General features: G+C 49.3%; 1 protein-coding gene across 3 annotated transcripts in view; it reads left to right on the plus strand.

Annotated features, from left to right (window-relative positions):
• The first annotated feature begins 556 nt into the window (after window positions 1-556).
• Window positions 557-21915, plus strand: part of LOC144274705 (butyrophilin subfamily 1 member A1-like) — a 28913-nt gene continuing 7554 nt past the window's right edge. Inside the window, exons 1-7 of one of the 3 annotated variants that reach the window (XM_077833746.1) lie at window positions 558-739; window positions 2122-2238; window positions 7923-8270; window positions 9116-9397; window positions 14984-15100; window positions 21148-21168; window positions 21273-21299. In XM_077833746.1, the coding sequence (XP_077689872.1) occupies window positions 2133-2238; window positions 7923-8270; window positions 9116-9397; window positions 14984-15100; window positions 21148-21168; window positions 21273-21299 (901 nt within the window). In that variant the 5' untranslated portion in view covers window positions 558-739; window positions 2122-2132. Of the gene's footprint in view, window positions 740-2121; window positions 2239-4244; window positions 4693-7922; window positions 8271-9115; window positions 9398-14983; window positions 15101-21147; window positions 21169-21272; window positions 21300-21915 lie in introns of those variants that run through there. The other 2 variants (XM_077833747.1, XM_077833748.1) reach the window with 2 other exon arrangements.

Consider the following 21915-nt stretch of genomic DNA (forward strand, 5'->3'; position numbering starts at 1 on the left):
CTGGTGACCGCGGAACAGCGACGGGACCCCCCCGCTGCCTCCTCCCAGCCTCCTCCTTCTGCACCAGCCCCGCCCCCGAGATTTCCCTGGAGCTCAGACTGGCCATTAAAACTCCCTCCAGGGAGGGACCAGCTGCAGCCGGGCAGGTCCCGAGTCCCCTTCAGTCCGATCTGACCCCCCCACGCCCCCCCATTGATCCGCTCCTGCTTCCCACCCCGGTCCCACTCAGTCACTCCGGATTTCAGCTCCCCTCCCCCCGCAGCATCCCCCGTCCTCATTCTGCCTCTACCCAGGGCGGGGGGGGGGTGACCTGGCTGGTGCTTTTTGCTGCTGCTGCTTCGTTTCCACCCCCCCCCCCGACAGGGCTGTGGGGACGGGGCTGGGCGGGGGAATTACTGAGAGCCCAGCGATCCCTGGGGGGCAGGAACAGGAGCCGGGGGGGGGCATTGACACCCCGACACTGGCTCCCCCGGCGAACTGCCCCCGCTAGCCCCAACCCCGCCAGCTCCGAGCCCCTGGGGGGGGTGGGGCTGGGACTTTCAGAGCAATTTGCTCCGCCCCACCCAGCCCGGGCCAGGGACCGTTACTTTAAGTTTCCGCTACTTTGGTACTTTCAGTTTTGAAGCGGGGGCTCGGCCCCGTCAATTCAGCTACAAATTCACACAAATAAGGATGGCGGGGCCGGTCTCCAGCCCTCCGGCTCCGTGACCCCGTGTGCGGAACCGGGGCTGCAGCCTCGGTGAGTGACCTGGGGCCTTATGGCGCAAGCTCCCCGCAGGGAATGGCCGGGTTCCCCCCCCCCCACTTTGTTATTTCCAGACTCGGTGAATCCCTCCCAGCCCCCCCCCAGCCTGCAGGGCCATCGCCCCGGGGGAGGGCAGGTGCTGTTACCGCCGCTGCCCATATTACAGGTGTCTGCCAGGGCAGGGGGAGCTTCTCCGCCCCCCAGAGCTCTGTCAGTGGGCGTCACTGGGGGGAGGCCGCGAGTCTGAGCCCTGGAGCCCTGGTCAGGCCCCTTCCTGGCCAGTGCTGGCCGCTCTGTGGGCAACACTGGCCCCGGCGGCTGTCCCAGCGTAGGGGAAGTTACAGGCACAGCCTGGTTCCCTGGGAGGGTTTTACACCACTGCCCAGCCTGGCCGGGGCCGCACGGCTGGGTGCGGCGTGAGCCTAAAGCTCTTTGTCTCTGAGGGTACGTCCACACTGCGGCTGGGAGGTGCGATTCCCACCATAGACAGACAGACAGACACGTGCTCCCTCTGCTCAAGCTAGTGCAATGAAAGTAGTGGTGTAGCTGAGGGTAGCATGGGCGGGGGCTTGAGCTAGCCACCCAAGTACGTACCTGGGGGGGGTGGTCCAGGCGGGTTTGTTTTCAGGCACGTCACCCGAGCTGCTGGCTCCGCTACCCCAGCTAGTGCTACGTGCTAGTTTAGGTGTGTTAGCACCAGGAGAGCTATCACATGTCTGTCTATCCCCCCGCACCGGGGGAAGCTCGCTCCCAGTTGCAGTGTAAATGTCCCCTGAGACAGGTTTCAATGTTACAGGTCCCAGGGGGCACAAAGCTGGGGTGACCCTGGTCAGAATTCATCCCTGACATTTGCACCCAGGCCGGAGGCAATGAGGGTGGGTCACTGACATGTAAAATCACCAGGGCTGGGGACTGATCTGGGAGATCCCCAGAGAGCCCTGACCTGGGACAGGTGTGGTCAGGCGATGGAGCCCCTTTACCACAGCAATCAGTGGCCATTTATGCCACGCTGGCTTGTTTTCCTTAATATGTCCCATTCCACAGCAGTGTCTGAATGCCCCAACTGAGATGGGGATCCCTTTGTGCTGGGTGCTGGATACACCAATAGTGAGGGACCGTCCCTGCTCTCGAGAGTGTATTACAATCTAAATATGAGGTGCAGCCATGGTGTGAGCTATGGACCGGTTGCTGGCACAGTGACATCTAACCCTGCTCAGAGCCAGGGCAGACAAGGACTGTGGGGGAAATCCCTTCTCTTCGGGTGCATTGTAGGCAGCTGTGAGGCTTGTTACCTCCTCCCCACTGCCCCGTGGCACTGTCCTGTCGCTGCATCACACTCACTCACCATCTGGTTTGTTATTTCTGCTGTTCCCCAGACCAAGGTACGATGACGGGGAAGGTTCCCTCGTTCTCCCCCGGCTCCACAGTGAGCTCCGCTCTGCCGGGCTACGTCGCTCTCTGCCTCGCTCTACAGGTTCACTGGCTGGCGTCAGGTAGGAGCTCCGGCCTCCTCGCTGGGTTTGCTGCTGTTGCTATTGTTGGTCATCGTCCATCTCACATCACTGCCTTGTCTTATAAGCCACGTCTGCTCAACCTGCTCACAACCAGCCACATGGAGAAACCACAGGGGACGTCTGGGTCCCCAGTAGCCATGTTTGCTACCTAGACACAATCTTGTCAGGTCTAGCTACACACACGCTGCTGCAGTGACTGGAGGCTTCTAAGACAAAGAACACGGTGAGCGCCATTACAGGGCTCACAAACTCTTTAAAGGGACACTACCAAATTCCTATCTACCGCACTGACAGACTGACTGAAAGTCACAGATCAGACTCTTCAGGCACAAACAGATCATGAATCCCCGACTCTCTCTGGTTATGAAATGAAAACCCACAAGTCATTCATACTGCACTAGACACATCTGACTCAGGCTGAGAGGGAGACCTCCTCTTACAATGAGGATGGGAGGATATTTGCTGGCTTCTTCATTCTGTACCCTTGGTGAAGGCCTTGTAGGCCTGGTCTACACTGCGGGGGATCGATCTAAGTTACGCAACTTCAGCTACGTGAATAAAAGCTGAAGTCGACGTACTTAGATTGACTTACCGCGGCATCTTCACTGCGGTGAGTCGACTGCTGCCGCTCCCCCGTTGCCTCTCACGGCGCAGGAGTACGGGAGTCGATGGGAGAGCGCTTGGGGACAGATTTATCCCGTCTGGACTAGACGTGATAAATTGATCCCCGCCGATCCGGCGGGTAGTGAAGACATACCCCTAGTGACCCACTCCACCCCTGGGGCTGCCTGCACAGCTTCTTGGGCATTTTGGTTCCCTCCTGCTGGGGTTTCTGTAATGATCTTGGGGCTCATTAAACAACAACTCAGTGAAAGGGAAAGGAATAAACCTTTTAATAAAACAAACTCGACAGCTTTTGTGGTGAAGAGCTGAACACAGCTACACTGAATTCTCAGCCTCAGATTCCAGGGCACATCTCTAAATTCTGATGCTCATAATACTGTCCCTCATGAGGGAGCATCTCGAAGGGCATAGCTACACTTGCAGATGTAGAGCACTTTGAGTTAAACCAGCCTTTGGAGAGTGCACTAGGGAAAGCGCCGCAGTCTGTCCACACTGACAGCTCCAAGCGCACTGGGCATGGCCACATTTGCGGCACTTGCAGCGGCATTGGGAGCGGTGCCTTATGGGCAGCTTTCCCAGCATGCAAGTGACTGCAAGGTGCTTTTCAAATGGGGGGGGGGAGTGTGACCGGGAGTGTGTTGTGTGTATGTGGGGAGAGAGAGAGAGAGAGTGGTTTTTGGGGGAGGCTGAGAGCATGTCAGCAGGCTGTCTTGTAAGTTCAGACAGCAGCAGACCCCCCTTCCCCCCCCCACCTCTCTCTCTCTCACATAGCACTCCACACTGATGTTTGCTTTGTCTCGGAGCAGAGAAGTAGCCGGTTGTCAGAAACGGAGCTTTGAAAGGGCACATCCGCATTCCTGCAGTGATTCAAAAACAATGAGAAGAGTGGCCACGTGACTTAAGGGGATTATGGGACGTTTCCGGAGGCCGATCAGAGCGCAGTAATGCAACACCTCGTCCACACTGACGCCTGGGCCTTGTAGCCAAGGCGCAGCAAACGTTATTCCACTCGCCGAGGTGGAGTACCAGGAGCGCTCTAGCTGCGGAGTCAGAGCGCTTTACATGCCTTGCCAGTGTGGACGGGGAGTGAGCTCGGGCGCCCGGGGCTGCTTTAATGCACGCTAACTCGCAAGTGTAGCCAAGCCTTTAGTTATAATCTTCCACAAACGTATCTCTATATCTTCCCTCTTAAAAAAAACAATTAGCTGTTTCTATATATGTATATAAGAGTTAACAACTACCCAATAGCACATGCATTAAATTCTCAACCCATCTAGTCTATTTCCATAAATCACCTCATAAATTACCTAGAGAGGTGAGGTTACCAGGACATCTCTCTGGAGTGAGTCTTTACCACTCATTTTCCTCAAATTTCTCTTCTCCAGGCAGGTTAGCAAGTCTCTATGGGCCTTTCAGGACATTTAATCTCCCTCTCTGATCTTCTCATTGGAGTCTGAGTTGTTCTCCTTTGCCTGTTGATGATAAAGGGATCAATCAGTTGGGAAATGCCAGAGTCCACGTCGACTGTCAATGTATTGGAACTTTCTGGGATTATACATAGATCCCTTTGATTGCATCAAAATGTGTCCCCTTGATTTGTCTGGACTACAATCCATGGCAAATTGCCTAAAATCTGCAATGGAAAATTGCAGCCCATTATCGCTAAAGACTTCATCTGGAATTCCATGTCTGGAGAGGATTCCCTTCATGTCATCTATCACTGACTTACCACTAGTACTGTGCAGTGTGCAAATTTCTGGATACAGAGAATAATCCTCTGTGACTATGAAATAATCCTTTGATTGCCAGGTAAATACATCAGTACCTGCCTTCTCAGAAGGTCTTTGTGGAACTGGATGAGGTCACAGTGGCTCTGCTTGTTCCCTTGTTGGCTTGTATTTCAAGCATGAACAGCAGTTTCCTACCACTTTAGTGATGATGTGATTGATCCGTGGTCAATACAGCACCTCTCATGCTCGTTGTTTGCACTTCTCAATTCCTTTTTGGCATGTAATGTTCCTCCAATTTAGTCAGTATTTTACTTAACTTCATGCTTTCACCTTCTTCAAACGCAAAGCTGTTCTAAATATCCAATGCTTCCGCCTCAACAACAGGCAAAAAGATTGATCATTTTACTTGATCATTTTTCTCTTCTGCCCCTCTGGCTACTAAATACAAGTCAAATCTCTTTCTGAATTTTTTCCAGTTCTCTGCAACATTGCCTGACAATTGCAGACTGAATGGAAGTTGCGACACATCCATTTTTGGCTTTTTTCCCCATTTTAAGCTATTTGAGCTACTATTTTGCTCACAAAAAAAAAGCCTTTGTTCTTCTCTGTTTGCTGCTGCATGTACTCCCCTTGCCTCCGCTTTCAGTTGCAAACACAGGAGTTAACTTCAAAATGACTGCAGTCTCCTTCTCGTTCAGCACTTCTGACACCATGTAATGATCTTGGGGTTCAATAAACAACAAACCAGTTTGTTAGGAATAAAACTTTTAATAAAACAAAGCAGAAAGTTTCTGTAGTGAATTGCTGAACACGGCTACACTGTGTTCTCAACCACAGCTTCCAGGGCACATCTCTAAATTCTTGAATTTCACAGGTGCCAACTTTCAGCTTTCCCCGGTGGGGTGTTCCACCGTGGCTCTGCCCCTTTCCCCAAGGCCCCACCCTCGCTCCACCTCTTCCAGCCCCTGCTCTGCCCCCTTCCCCAAGGCTACACCCCCACCCTGCCTCTCCCGCCCCAGTTCAGCCCCCTCCCCCAAGCACGCCCTGCCCTTCCTCTGCCTCTTCCTGCCCCTGCTCCTCCCCTCCACCCCAGAACCCCTTGCCTGCCGCTGATCAGCTGCAGGTAGGAGGTGCTGTGGGGGAGGAGCTGATCTGCAGGGCCCTCTGAACACCTGATCGGCGGGTGGCTGGTGGGTGCTGAGCACCCACTATTTTTTTCCGTGGGTGCTCCAGTCTGAAAATTATAATTATACACATCTCTGCATGCCCCAGCTGCAGTCACTGTGTTAGGTGCAGCTGGGTTGACTGGTGGAGACATTGGCTGGAGCAGCTTGGTAGAGCTGTGCTTGTGATTTGAGGAGATCCAGATCTGAGTCCCGTCCCCCCGCCCAGGCATGTGATGAAAGGAGAGAGGTGCAGGTGTACCTTGAGGGATCCTGCATCCCTTAGTTCAGCCCTGTGCTGTGTAGTTGTCAGTAGCAGGGCTCAGGGGCCTGCTTGCCACGGGGATTGTCTGTGTGTTTGACAATGGGGAAGGGGACATATAGTGCTAGATAGAATCCTGGGAGTGTGGGTGGAGGGGCTGTTAAAGGGGGTGAAGGTTTGTAAAATGTAAGAAATGTGGGGCTGTTTCTGGGCAGTCGCTCAATGTTGAGGGCAGAACGGGGTGGGTTGCTCCTGTACAGCGCAGCTCACCTAAAACAAATGTTCCCTTAGCAAGGAGAAGGTGTTTGTGCTGCAGTTGTCATGTGCCCTGATCCCTGAGGGACGTGCTCTATCTGCACAGGCAGGGTGTGGGCCTGTGCCCCAGCGTTTGTTAGGTCATTGCTCAAACAGGGCAGAGTTAAGGTCGCTTCGGCTTGTACCTTAATTCTGCATTTGCTGGTTTTCAGAGGCCTGAGTTTTGCTGAACTCAATTTTCTGGAAGGACGTGAGATACCGCTGGGAACTTTAACTCTGCATTAGCAAAGATTTTGTCAGTGACTTTCCTTCCTAGTTTCTTGAACAGAAAGAGGACTCTTTGTAGTAGACAGTAGTGGCCATTTAGGAGGTTGTAGTTCTCACTTAGGTTTGCAGCTGATACACGACTGTGGCTCGATAATAACAAAAAGCCCTAGCTTTTATATAATGTTTTTCATCAATAGAGCTCAAGGAACTTTATTCATTATTCCCATTTTACAGATGGGGAAACTGAGGCACAGAGCAGTGAAAAGACTTGCTCAAGGTCACCCAGCAGGCCAGTGGCAGAGCCAGAAATAGTCCGAGTTCAGTGGTCTCTCCGCTAGGCCACATGGTTGCTATGCTGTTCCTCAGCACTCCTTGCCCCGTCGACACTTTTTGTTACAGTGCAGTGGGGATAATGGGGTTGTGTTTTGAAGGGTTTACAGTGTGTAGTTGCTAACAGGGCTGGTGAGAGAAATCTGAGACACAGTCTGTATCCCAGTTTCATGACAGTTCTTACAGTGATTGTAAGTGTGAGATAAAACTGCTGAGTCTGTCTCCTTCTCCATCCCCTGCCCCACCATCCCTCACAACATGTAGCTCCCCCTTCCCCCTCCAACATTCCAGCTCTCCCTCCCCTTCCCACACCGTTAAGCCATTAGTTAGCACTGTCGAAGCCTTTAAATATGTAAGATGTTGCTCCTCGCTGTCTCCAGATGGGATAGACATACCTGCGCTAGTTCTGATCAAGCTATCGTGCTATAAATGGCAGAGTAGACACAGTGGCATGAGCAGCCTCCCTGAATATGTACCTAGGGTCCTGGGCAGGATCATACCTGGAGAGCTAACCCATCCGCCCGCTCACACCACCACGGCTACGCTTTCTCACACTAGCTCAATCAGAACTAGTGGGTGCATGTCTGCCCACACTGGAAATTATACCTCCAGCTCAAGGTGGAGACGTCCCCTCAGTGTTACCAGCTCGCAGAATTTTATCACAAGTCTCATGATATTTGATGTGTTTCTTTAAGCCACAAGTCCTGCAGGCCTGTGATTAGGTGAGAATCTCAGCTTTCAGTTTGCTTTAAAGTAAGTGTCTGTCTGTCCCTTGTGGTTGCAGATAAATGCTTGGAAATGTGACCCCAGTCAACTTTAAAGGTTCAGAAATCAGAAGGCCAAGAACAAGCCCAATTTTATGATTTTTAAAAAAATCTCTATTTTTATGCCAATCCCATGATTTTTCAGGGGGTTGACTCCTGATTTTTGAACACTTCAAAGATGGCAATAAGCACCCAGCTGCACTTACATTTCTGCCTGTCTTGGTTCCTCTCCTATTTAATTTTTCTTTCCCCTCGATACATTTCACAGCACAGTTCACAGTGACAGGACCTGACCATCCGATCACTGCCTCCCTAGGCGGGGAGGCCGTCATGCCCTGCCACCTCTCCCCCAGGATGAGCGCTGAGGACATGGAGCTGAGGTGGTTCCGATCCCAGTTCTCTGCAGTTGTGCACCGGTATAAGGATGGACGGGATCAGTATGGAGAGCAGATGCCGGGATATCAGGGAAGGACAGAGCTGCTGAAACATAATATCACCAGTGGGAGTGTTTCCCTGAGAATACGCAATGTCCAACTTTCTGACCATGGACAGTACACGTGTTTCTTTCAGTCCAGTGTCTCGTATGAAGAAGCCTCACTGGAACTGCAGGTGGCAGGTCTGTAGCTTGTTTTACCTCACTAGCAGCATAATAAACGGGGCAGGAGAGCTCATTGTGGGAGGACTCTGGATGCTTCTCATTCACACATTGATACCCAGAATCCCCTTTCAGACTCTAGTTACTGAGCAGCAGCTGCTCTCTGAGAATGAACTGGAGGAATTTCACATCTGTGCTCTGCACTCTGCATATTTTTCTAAACCTGGCTTTGTTTTAACTAGAATGGAATAGAGTTCAAACATTCCTCAGCCATTAAAACAGCCCCACCATTCCCATGTCCCAGGCTCTATTTCTATCAGGTGACTTTCCCAAGTTTGCTTATTTAAATACACCGTGTGTTCTGTACAGCATTCCCAAGATGTTTCCATTTTATGAACCAGAGTTGGGTTGGTGCCGAGTGTCTGAGCTGCTCAGCATTTCTCAGGAGCTGGCCACGTATTTATTTATTAACTTGCAGTTTTCTCTGTTCGCTTTCTATTGGAATTGCCTTATTATTTTCCATCGAGGATACACTCAGGATCTCACGAAAGCTTATGGTCAAATAAATTGGTTAGTCTCTAAGGTGCCACAAGTACTCCTTTTCTTTTTGCGAATACAGACTAACACGACTGCTACTCTGAAACCACTCAGGATCTAATTTCCACAGATAGAAATCAGTATCAGGAAATTATAGAGGAGGGAAAAGATCTCCCAACCCTCAGATAAACACTTGCCGTGTATGCTTACATAGTTTCCAGTGACCCTGGGTTCTGTGCATGCAGAGGGAGAATTAATTCATTCTTCCTCCTCTTGTTCTCTTTGCTAAATGCATAGAATTAACACAGGTTTATTCCATTCGTCTCTAGTTTCAGGCTCTGACCCCCACATATCTGTTGCTGGTCACCAGGACGGAGGGATCCGGGTTGTGTGTCGATCGGCAGGCTGGCACCCAGAACCTGAGGCTCAGTGGAGAGATCACCGTGGGCAGTTGCTACCATCTGCCTCTGAAAAAACATCTAAGGAGGCCAGTGACCTGTTTCAAAGCCAGATTTCTATTGTTATAACAGAACATTCCAACCAGGACTTGTCCTGTTCTGTCAGGAACCCGCTCCTCAATCAAGAGAAAATATCAACAGTTTCCATAGCAGGTCAGTGCCCGCCCACACTGCGCCGGGGATAGAATGGATGTGGCAGATGTCAGTGGGGTGTTGTATGATTGTGTGTTTATATATATTTTTTTCTAGCTATTCTCCTAGGAAGGCTTCATGTAGTACATGCCAAAAAACTAAATCAGTGTAATAGAACCACCAGGGACCCAGGCCTGCAGTCCAGATCCAGGCAACTCTCCCACAGACAGAGCTCTCAGCTAAGCCAGAGTAAAGACCTAGGGACCAGACTATCACTATTATATTTGTGACCCGAGGTGCCTAGGGTAGCCCACACTGAAAATGCTAAGATCAAGGTAGGCTGTAAAAAGGAGAGCAGATTCTCCCAGAGAGCCAGCCACATTACCAGATCAATACAAGTTTGGATCTTACCCAAAATACCACACTGCCAGCCAATCCTTCAGTAACTAAAACTAAAGGTTTGTCATAACAGGAAAAAAACAAGAAGAGAGTTATTAAAAGGTCAAAGCAATCAGACACGTACATATGACTTTGGAGACCATATAACAGGTTCTTAGCAGCACTGGTGATTTTTTCTGGGTTGTAAAGTCCCTCTGGAACACACCAGAGCTTGGATGGGTCTATCAGTCCTTTGTTCAAAGCTTCAGGTTGTAGAGAAGTTACTCCAGAGGTGAGAAGTCGGAATGAAGACAAAACGGAGAAGATGCAGCTGCCTTTCTATATGGCGTGTACACTCTTTGTCCCAAACACAAGCTCACAGCACGTGAGCATTAGAAAAGCTCTTGGAGTCCCCTGTTCACAGGCATGTCCCTACATGTTCTGCTAACTCATAGGTGTAGCCCCTGGCTTCTCTCAGTGGGTTCATTGTACAGCTGATTGCCCTTGATGGGCCATCAAACACGCTAGATAGTGCTGATGCCAGTCCATCTGGGGGTGTCACCCAGATACACAGCACAAGTTTGAGATATCAATATGTCACATATATTTATAACTCATGATACAAAGATGATACATACGTATAAATAAGCTTATCATATTTAGCAAATCATAACTTTTCCACTGATCCCTTACATGGTGTATCTTGTAAGAGCCATTGCAATTTTGTAATATTGGTACCAACAATACTATAAATGTTCACCTACATTCTGTAGAGTGTCACAATATTAAATTTCATAAAAGTGAGGGAATTCAGAGTGAGAATCTGCATGGCCCCATTGACCCTGATCTCCCCTGAGCATGTACTTTCTGATGGTGTGTTACACAATCACACAATGGGCCCAGTTCTTCACACACAAATCAGTGGGAGATCTAGACACAGAAGGGTCAGACCCCAAATCAGCAGATATGAAATATTACGTAGGTGTATCCTGAGTTATAGAGCGGGAAGTGCAGGGAGCCTTTATATTATTCACTGCCAGCTGTCATGATATTTTAGTGAGTCTCCTGATAGTGCCTGTTTCAATTAAAGCCCTGGCCACTAGAATTGAGTGTTTTTATATCAGAATCTCAGCTTTACTTAAAAAAACATTTCTAACCCTCCTGCTTGCAGAGACAAGCTTGAAAACATGGCCCCTGTAGGCTCTCAACCAGAAGGCAAATACAAAGGAACATTCATTATTTTTTAAAATCTCATGATTTGGGGGTTGGATTCATGACTTTTGACACTTGGGACGGCAATGCTGCTATCAAATATTATTGTTAATATAGAATTAATGTTTTAGTCAACACTGAACAATAACAGCACCCACCGTACTGTCAGGGGTATTTGAACGGAGGAGCTGAGACGTCTTAAAAACCAAAGTCCTTTAATGCAGCCAGTGTTCTCCCACAGCAGCACCTGGCTCCCTTACAGTGGGCTACTGATGAGGCCATCATAGAAAAATTTCACCTTCACTTTCCATTACCCCAGCCTCTCTCGCAAACCACCCGCCTACACCCAGCCAGTGGGGAAGGGGAAGCCCATTTCCATATTTAGGATTCTGCTTATCTCAAGAGCTAAGGTCTGCACTGTCCTGTCTGAATTTCCTGACTCATATTTTGTGGCCATTGATTTCAGAGACCACTCTGCATGGACAATCCTCTTGGGGCTTTTACGTGTACTGTAGAAGCTCAGAGTTACGAATACCTCGGGAACGGAGGTTGTTCGTAACTCTGAAATGTTTGTATTCTGAACCAAGCATCATGGTTGTTCTTTCAAACGTTTACAGCTGAACATTGACTTACTAAAGCTTGGAAACTTTCCTATGCAGAAGAAAAATGCAGGTTTCCCTTTATGTTTTTAGCAGTTCACGTTTAACACAGCACTGTCCTGTATTTGCTTTTTTATTTTCTGGTCTCTGCTGCTGCCTGATTGTGTATTTCCAGTTCCACATGGGGTGTGTGGTTGACTTGTCAGTTCATAACTATGGTGTTTGTAACTCTGAGGTTCTACTGTATCTAAAAGAGGTGCTGTCATTCAACCGCAGCGACTGGATTCGAAGCAGGAATTAATTCAGGACATTTCTTTGGCCTGTGTTGTGCAGGAGGACAGACTAGATCAGGGGTTCTCAAACTTCATTGCACTGTGACCCCCTTCTGAAAACAAAATTTACCACACGATCCCCCCTGAATCTGAAGCCCAAGGGCTTAAGCTGTGGGTGGCAGGGCAGTAGCCCAAGCCCTGCAGCCCTGGGCTGAAGCCACACTGAGTCTAACGCTGGCCCTGGCAACCCCATTAAAACGAGGCCGTGACCCACAGTTTGAGAACCACTGGACTAGATGATCACAGTGGTCCCCTCTGGCCTTAACATCTGTGAATCGATGACCTTATATTTTAATAAAAAGAATAAATACCGAGACAGAGGAATGTGAAAGAGTGTAGGAGAGGAGGGGAGGTGCCACTGTTCTACACAGTGGCAAGGAATGACCGGGTCCAGTTTGGCTGCACCTGAGAGATTTAAGAGAGTCAAAGCCCTGGGCAGTGTGGCTTTTAAGACCTCAGGGAGCGAGATAACAGAAACAGGAATCAGCATGAGGTCTCCCTCCTTCCTAACAAGGTCTGCAGAGCGCTGGCCACAGGCCACCAGGAACGTCAAGGGCCAGTGCTCAGCCCAGCCATGACTAGGGCTCTAGTTTTGTACCTATGGTATTTTCCAGGGGAAAACATCTGTGGGGGGCGGTTGAATGTCTAAGCTCCTGCTGGTGCGTGTTTCAAGGACACATCCTTTGGTGAAAGGGCATTTTCACTCAGCTGTACTGGTGCCACCTCAGCTTAGAGTTTATAGTTTTCAGTCTGGGAATCTCTACGTGAGTGAACGTACTTCTGCATGTGGTGATCGATTGGATGATGAGTTTGTAACCAGCGAGGCTCCCCCTTCCCTTGTGTCCTCTGTGTGTGTGGGTCACACTGATGTGTTGTGGGAAAGGGGATCCACACCTCTCCATCCAGCCCTGGCATAGGGTCATGGGTTCAGAGGTAACTCTGGTTTCACTAGTTTTTTCTGTTTCCTGCATGTTGTTTTCTAAAAATTCTGACATTAAGAGTGACATTTTCACAAGCACCTAAGTGAAGTGACTTGAAACTCTCATCCCCATGGTCTCTGCTCCTTCTGGGCCCATCTACACTACAATTACAGCCATGGCAGGGTGTCACCCAGACCCAGCTCCAATCTGTAGTGTAGTTGGGATGTTAGCCATATTCCAGAGCTAAGATAAGACTTGGACTCCCACTGGCTTTGTAATAAAGCATGAGGGCAGGGGCAACAGAAAATCCCTAAAAGTGGGGGGGCCACCAATGCCTGAACCGTGGCCCTGCCCGCACCCCACCCCTTCCACCAAGGCCCTGCCCCTTCTCCCTGAGACCCTGCTCTCATGCCGCCTATTCCTTCCGAGGCCCCACTCCCACGCCGCCTCTTCCCCCCCATGACCCCACCCCCGCTCCTCTCTGGTCCTCCCCCCATTGCTCGCCCTTACGGCCGGTAAAACGTGGGAGGGCTATGCTTTTAAAAGTGATGGGGCCATGCCCCCCAGGCCTCTCCTGTTCCTGCGCCCCTGCATGGAGGAGCCGTATCTCACCAGGACATCCATCGGGAGCTCCCATAGGATTCCTTCAGCCAGTCATGCCGTGTTGTCACTGATCACCAAAATCCAGCATTTCCCCTCAGTGGCCCAGATTCACAAAGAGACAGAGACATTGTGAGACTGAGCATTGCAGTGCTTAGCTTTTAGGGACCTAGAAATCACTGGAGCAACACTGGGATCCACAAAGCCTGACTTAGGCACCCAGGCTCCCTGTACAATGGATGAGGAGGGACCTAAGAACGGGATCCACAAAAGCAAGTACACAAGGCGGGGAGCTGCCTTAGCTAGCCATTGGGAGATTCTGATGAGAAGGGTGTTTCCTAAGCCCTGCCCCTTTCCTAGAGTTCAGTGTCAGATGCAGGGAGGCACCTATCTCGGCTTGTGATCCAAGAACTGGAGCTACTTGAGATGGGTTGCCCCACCCTTTTGTGTCACCTGATGTACTGGGGTTCCACTGGGCCTGCCTGTTCCTGCATCCGATGAAGTGAGCTGTAGCTCACGAAAGCTTATGCTCAAATAAATTGGTTAGTCTCTAAGGTGCCACAAGTCCTCCTGTTCTTTTTGCATATTTAATAAGTCATAACCTTTCCAGTGATATCTCACATGATCCATTTTGCATGAAACATATCTTAGTTATGCACTATTCATATTATAACCATATCTCTATAAAGAATATGGGGCATAGTGCCACACCCCTCACCTGGGGTCAGGCAGCTTAGGCAGCGAAGTTGTTTCTTGTGAGAACGAGCTAGGTGCCTGCTTCACCCTGCACAAAATGGCCAGAGGAGGAAGAACTCTCCTCTTGTCTTTTCACCCAGTGGTTAGAGAAAGAAGGGATTTGAAGAGGGGTTTCCCCCTTGCAGGGGAGTGCTGTAAGCACTGAGCTATGGGGATACTCTGAGGTGGGTCTCTCGGTCTCTCCTGTTAAAGCTGATACACTTTGGATAAATAATTATAGAGACACGGGAGCAGGACACTCGTCTCCCACATGGGCGCCTTAACTACCCGGCTATGGAGTCACTAGTACTGCCTCGGTCTGTCCCAGGGGCTAAGAAGTAGATAGTACCAGCTGGAAGAGTTTTAACCGGAGAGATTGAGGGTACTCCAGACACCAGAATGTGCCTAGCTCAGTGGTTAGCACATGCCCCTCAGCTATGAAAGTTCCCTGTTCAAATCCTGTCTCCCCATGCAGTGCAGGGAGAGAACTGAACCGGGCCCCAACATCCTGGGTGAGTGCTCCAACCACTAGGCTGGAAGGTATAAGATGGGTGACTCTACCTCCTCTGGCTGGATTTTGAATGGAGGCTGATGGAGAGAGGTATCTGGGTTCCTAGAGCGAGGCAGCAGTGAGCAGGCCCAGAGGCATGTGGGGAACTTTTACCCTGAAAGGTTAGGCGCTGAGTGAGTCAAGGTGCCTCAAGGGACAGGTGGAAGTCAAGCAGAGGTTTTCCAGGTTGCAATGGTGCTTAAAACTGGGGTTTAGGTGTCTAAGCGCCATTGTGGATCTGGGCCTCAGTGTTTCCAAACTAATGGTACTTTCCTTTGCAGAGCTGTTTTTCCCAAGGGTCAATCCCTGGATGGTGGCTCTGGGGGTGATCCTGGCTCTCCTGGCTGTTGTCATTCCCCTGTCCAGTTACTGCATCTGGAGGCAACACAGAGCAAAAGGTAAAGTGACAAGAAGGGAGAATTCAATGTGACCAGAGGGACAATGTCATTAAAAACAAACCATGGGACTGAATTGATTCAGGTAATTAATTCAGTGTTCTAAAGAGAGTTTGGAACAATGGGAGATGGACAGAGGCTGTGGGAGAAGGAGGGGTTGAATTAATTATTATTCAGAAACAAAAAAGCTTCATTTAATGTGAGTTACAGTTGCTCTCATCAATAAACCGAACCATAAAAAATGAGGAAATACAATGTAAATGATTAAAAGTCAAGTACAATCTCTAATAAAATAACAAAAAGCATATATGATATCTTTAGAAAATGAAACACCACTCTTCACTCCGACCAGAATACATCCTAATGTATTGGTGTTAATATTTACTTTCAATTTTAATAACTATTGGCTTACACTAATTGTGTTATAATATTTTTTCTTTATTAGTTATTTTAATGGTCCTTAAAATGACCAAAACGTATGGTTAAATAGTGCAATTATTACAGTCATTGTAAAGATGACTCATTTTGGACATATTTCTTATTTATTGTATAAATATGTTTCTTATCTTTATCATCTGTATAGAATGTTTGGTGGTGGTGCTCGGGCTCAGCCTTTGGCCCCAGCAGCCCCAACAAGTCTAATGCCATCCCTGGCAACCCCATTAAAATGGAGTCGCGACCCCCTTTGGGATCCCGACCCACAGTTTGAGAACTGCTGCTGAAGCAGGCTGGGCAGAAACGCTATCCCACAAGGAGTGATTTCGGCTCTCGCCATCACTTAACAAAACAAAAGACTCCTAATGGAGCCTTAACCAGCTTATCTTTGAACAGTGGGGAGGAGCTGGTTAGCCCTGCCTAGGGCTATGTCTACACTACACAGCTTTTAGCTACATGGCTGTATCGCTTCAGCCGTGCCGCTAAAACTTGTGCAGTGTAGCCGCTGTTTGTCGGCTCTCCTACTCACAAAAAATTTCCACCCCCCACGAGCGGCATTTGCACTGTCGACAGGAGAGCGCTCCAGCCCACAACGCACTGTTCACGCTAGCACTTGTCACGGCAAAGCTTTTGTCTTTTGGGGGGCGGCGGCGGCAGGGGCGGGGGTTAACATTTCTGAAAGACAAACGTTTTGTTTTTTAATTGCCAGTGTAGACATAGCCTAGAGACTCTCGGGCAGAGCCCTGCCTCTCAGCAGGGACACCAGTCTTCACCCCCTCTTCCCTTTCACAGGGTTCTGGCATCCCAGCCCCCTGCTTAGCGAGCTCATTTCAATTAAGGGTGAGCCCTTCAATCAGGACAGGCTAAGCAGAGTTCTGCTGCCCTTTACTCATACAATAAGGATAACAACATTTCATTACCACTGCACTCAGTACTAAAGTGATTTGTAACCCAGCACCAGCCAAAGTTGATCACTTTGGGCAAAACAGCTTTGTCTGCTGGCTACCTAGGCAGAGTCGGTGTGTTCATGTAAATACAATCTGGTCCTGAAACCTTTTCCCCTCCCCAACTAGCTGTCAGGGGAGAGCTCATTCAGACCCTGTTTACATCCTCCCCCCAGCTCAGAATGTGTTGTCCCAGCCAGTCACGCTCCGGATTACACCAATAGCATGAGTTTGCCCCAAAAGATCTGAGGAAACCTATATGGCTGCCACAAGCCTGTGAGCTGAGTGTATTGCTTCTTCACTAATCACCCCAGGTGCATCATAAGTTATCCTGTTTACTGGCCTCATAACCCTGTCGCACCTATTGAGAGTGGGTATGGCAGGGGGAACGTCGTCTTGGGCTAGGGATGGTGAGTGTTCCTCTGAGGTACCTCAGCTACTGGCACATCCCCCTGCATCTCTTGTTCTGGTGCTGGAAGGTCTAGGGTACCAGGGACACCTTCCATTTGTATGTCCCTCTGTCCAACAACCTAGGTGTGTTATCACTGGCCTGTTTTTCTTCCAGGAGATCTGGGAATGTTGGTGGGACAAGCTCATTATCCCAGGCTGATCTCATTGTTGGCATGCGTGTGCCAGCAACAGGCCTAAATGCTTCTTCCATGGGGTTCAGAGCACTGTGCCCATGCTGTGACCTGGCTGCAGTAGTTCAGACCCCCATTGTAACCCTGTCAGGGACACGGTGGCTGATGATGTCATTATGCTTCTTGCGACAGTGTCCCTCTGCCCGTTTTCTCTTCTGTGCTGATTGCCTGCCAGTTCCAACCCCCTCCCACCCAGTCCCGTCACCCCAAACTCACCTGCACCCCCATCCTGCTCCCCTCCCTTCCATTACAGTAGAATGTCAGAGTTATGAACACCTTGGGAATGGAGGTTGTTTGTATCTCTGAAATGTTCATAACTGCACAAAACGTTATGGTTCTTTCAAAAGTTTACAACTGAACAATCACTTACTACAGCTTTGAAACTTTACTGAAACTGCCCATCACCCCAACTTCACTCCATCCCCCGTCCTGCTCCACTCCCCCTCCCTTTCCATGTAGCTCATCCCTCCCCCCTGCACAGCGCAATGTGACTGTTAAATCGTGGCACTGACGTGCCATTTGCACCATCACTCTGCTTGTGCGTTCTGCCCCTTCCCCCGCCCTGTGCCTGTCTTGTCTGGTTAGACTGAGCCCTTCGGGGCAGGGACTGGCGGCTACTCTGTGTCTGTGCAGTGCCCAGCACTGGCCTGGGCTGGCCACTAGGCGCTGCCATAACACAGAGAGGGGAACACACTTTGTTACTCATGTAGGCTGAATTGTACACCCAGGTGGGCCCACCGCCCACTACGGACACGTCCTTCAAACCCACACCCCATTCTGGGCAGATCCCTATTGATCTGGATGAAAATTGGAAAACCAAATTCCATTAAATGTGGCTTTTCCATGTTTCTGATTTCCACCAAAATCCATAGGGTTCTGCACAGGGCTGGAGTTGGGGAGGGGTCTTGCTGGACTGGGGACAAGTTACCTGGCTAGGGCAGTGGTTGGAGGGGAATGAGAGGCACCCTGACCCTCACACTAAACCCTAATCCTAACCCTGAGGTCACTGCTTCACCCTGTATCCTGAGATTTTAGTGCAAATCAGGCTTTTACAGATTTCCATTTTTCACCAAAATCCGGAAGGTTCTGCCCATTGATGCCTAAAACATGCCCTGAAACGGAGCTGATGGGACGTGGTTTTCAAAAGTTATCACATTGCAGACAGACAGACAGACAGAAACACCATCAAGTTGAGTGTGGGGCGTCACTTCCCTCAGCCAATAATAAGAAGTTGATTTTCATAAAAGCTTTAACCTCAAAGTAGTTGTTTTATTTGGGGATAATTATCTGAGCAGACCTTTAGTGTGTGTTCACTAGGACCACAATTCAGCAGGGTAGTTAAGCACATGCCGCACTTTAAGCCCATGAGTCAATCCATCCCGGTTCAGCGTGTGCTTAAGTGTTTCACTGAATCAGGCTCTAAAACAGAAGCACTAGCTGCTTCAGGAGAAGGTGCGAAAACCCCCCTAGTGGCTGATGATGGATTAACCTGCCCCCAGGGAAAGTTCCCTGCTGACCCCAGTCCGTTAGCAATTGGCTTGTGCCCTGAAGCAGGAGGGCGTTTCTCTACCTTCCAGAATGCTTGCGTTTTTTGAGAACTGTGATAAGTCTGGAGATTCCCATTTCCATATCAATGCCTGGGCTTTTTTGAATCCTTTGTCCATTTGGGTTTTTTTTCCTTTGTTTGTCTGTTTTGTTTTAATTCTACCCAGTATAAATCTGTATGTTCTCATTATCAGTCTAAATGTCCTTTTGTTTTACTCCTGCTAAACTCCTGGCCTCAATGCTATCTTGTGGCAAGTTGTTCCACAGGCTAAGTATGCACCCTATAAAACAGTATTTCGTAAAATCATACAATCATAGGACTGGAAGGGGCCTTGAGAGGCCATTTCCTCTTACAGTTTGAAATTTGCTGCTTTTCATTTTATTTGAGTATCCTCTTGCTCTTGTATTAGTAGAGAAGGTAGGTCTGAGCACCCAATTTCTCTCTCTCACTCAGTGCTTTGCATTTCTCTGTCATGTCTCCTATCCAAACTAAAATGTGCCACCTTTTAAAATCACTTCTTATACAGATGTGCCTTCAGGGCTCTAATCATTATTGTTGCCCATCTCTGTAATGTCCTTTCTGAGATGGGGTGACCAGTGCTGCGCACAGTGCCCAGGTGAAGGACTAGTTAAGTATATTTTTCTATCTTGTTCTTTCTGCATCCTAACTCTTCATTCTTTACACCATTGCTGACACTGAGCAGAGATCTTCATAGAGCTGTGTACAGTGAAGCCTGGGTCTCTTTCCTGAGTAGTTACAGTTAATTTAGCACCCTGTAACCTTTCTGAATAGCTGTACTTATTCCTTGCCATGTGCCTGACCTTACTTTGATCAATACTGAATTTCATCCGCCCTCATGTGGCCCAGGCTTGATCCCTCTGAAATAACTCAAGATTTCTCTGGCCTCATCTGACCTAAATAGCTCTGTGACATCTGCAAATTTCACCACCTCTCGGCTTATCCCTTTTTCCAAGTCACTGATAACTATACTGAACACCAGTCCTAACCGAAGACCCAGCTTTGAGGCACCCCACTGCGAACTCTGTTTCCATGGTAAATTTTCACCATGTATTGCTGCTCTTTGTTTTCTGTCTTTGAGCTGGTTTCTGATCCAGGACAATACTTTACCCCTCACCCCATGATGACTTAGGCCTGGGCTACACTAGGGGTGGGGTTCGAACTAAGATACACAACTTCAGCTACGCTATTCACGTAGCTGAAGTCGAAGTGTCTTAGTTCGACTTACCTGGCCGTCCTCACGGCGGCGAGTCGACTATGGCGGCTCCCCCGTCGACTCCGCTTCCTCCTCCTGCCGAGGTGGCGTCTAGATGAGACGCGATAAATCGATCCCCGATAGATCGATCACTACCCACCGATCAGGCGGGAGTGAAGACGTACCCTTAGTGTCCTTAATAACCTTTTGTGAGCAACTTTGTTAAAGGCTTTTTGAAAGTCCACATCAATGATGCCAGTGGGTTCTCCTTTGTGCACTATTTTACTGACATACTTAAAGCAATTTAGTAGATTAGTGGGGCACAGGTTTCCTTTCCAGCTCTGCTAGTCAGACCTTATCCTATCATTCTCATATAGCTGTCTTAGAAGTCTGTTTTCATTCTTGTTTCAACCCGTGTAGCAGATAATGACGTAAGGCTCACTTGTCTGTAGTTCTCAGGATTACTCCTACTAAAATTTTAAAGTTGGCTACAACATCCCCAACCCTCCAATTCTCCAGAAGTGTAGCTGATGTTAATGAGATGTATATTATTGTTAGCAGCTCAGCCATATCGTCTGATGTCATTTGAGAGCTCCTGGGATTTGCCATCTGGCAGGGATCTACATTGCTCTTGGTGGCTGCTGGCTCTTCAGTTTGTCAGTTTGTTCCAATATCTCCTCTTCGCTCCGCGATCCCTGATCTTTATTTCCTGAACAGAGCAGCTCCAGGGCAGGTCTCTCCCCAGCAACCTCTGTGGTGGAAACTGATGCAAAGAAACCAGTCAGTCTCTCAGCATTGTCCCTCCCCTCCCCAATTGCTCCCTTTCCCTGCTACTGATCCAGGGGACCCATCGATTCTCTCACAGGCTTCCTGATTCTGCTGGACTGAAATAATTCCCTGGTATTTGCTTTATATCTCTGGCTGTTCACTCTGCTAATTCCATTTTAGCCTCCTAATGCCCATCATGCACTTCACCCGATGCACTGTATGCTCCTTTCTACTGGCTTCACAGGGTTAATATTTCCATTTGCTGAGGGATCCCTGTTTGGCTCTAACAGCCTCCTGCACCTGGCCAGGTGGTCGGGTGGGGTTACTGTATTTCTCCCCTTGCTGATTCCTTTGTTGGTCAGGGGGTGCAGGTGTCTGGCTGCTGATATAGCCTCCAGACTGAGTCTAAGGATTGTAACTTCCCTGCTTTCAGGTCTTTTTGACTCACTTCTCTTCTGCAAGATAAAGTGATATTGACTCATTTCTCCTTGTTTTATTTTTAGGCAAACTCCAGGCTGAGCTCAGTAAGTTCCATTCCCCCAAGTATCACCCTTGTCTGACATTGTCTCCTGCTCAGCGTGTCAGTGTTCAGGGGCGTTCTCACCCCTCTCTCTGTGTTTGGTTTCAGGGTGGAGAAGCGCCCAGATCTACTCAGGTACTGTACATACGGCTGATGTTTTATCCATGGTGAGGCCCCACCTTCCCCTGGGATCTGTCTGCTCCTTTCCCTGCACGAAGCATTTTTCTGTGACATTCAATAGGCTAGAAACAGCAATATGACTGAGGTGGATGGAAAGGGGCAAACAAAACCCAGGTTTATTGCAGAGCAGGGACATGCCCCCTTTGGGAAAGGGCTGATTAGTGATGAAATGCTGCCCCCTGGTGTCACCTTTGCAGGGGGTAGCTGGGGTCTGCAGGAGGGACATTCTTATCTGCCCATAATTGATCTGAACTGCCAACCTCTCTCTTCCCAGCAGCAGGATCAGACCAGGCTTTAGCCCACAATTTCCTTCTGGCGTAACGTGCCCAGACAGGAGCTGTTCAGTGTCCCCTTGGATTTTGGGGGAGGAAGGCCCTGTCCCCACTGCCAGGGCAGACAGGTTTTTATATCCAGCTTGTGACACTCCCCTGACCCAGTTACAACAAATTGTGCTGACACGGCAGCTTTCCTGCCTCACAGCCGCGACTCAGCTGCGTGTGCATTTGCTCCCAGCCTGCTGCCTGACTGTGTGTGAGCCCTGGTGCCTGCTGGGGGAGTCTGGGCAGCTCCC

This window comes from Eretmochelys imbricata, chromosome 14, assembly GCF_965152235.1.
Source record: "Eretmochelys imbricata isolate rEreImb1 chromosome 14, rEreImb1.hap1, whole genome shotgun sequence".
Taxonomy (NCBI): domain Eukaryota; kingdom Metazoa; phylum Chordata; order Testudines; family Cheloniidae; genus Eretmochelys; species Eretmochelys imbricata.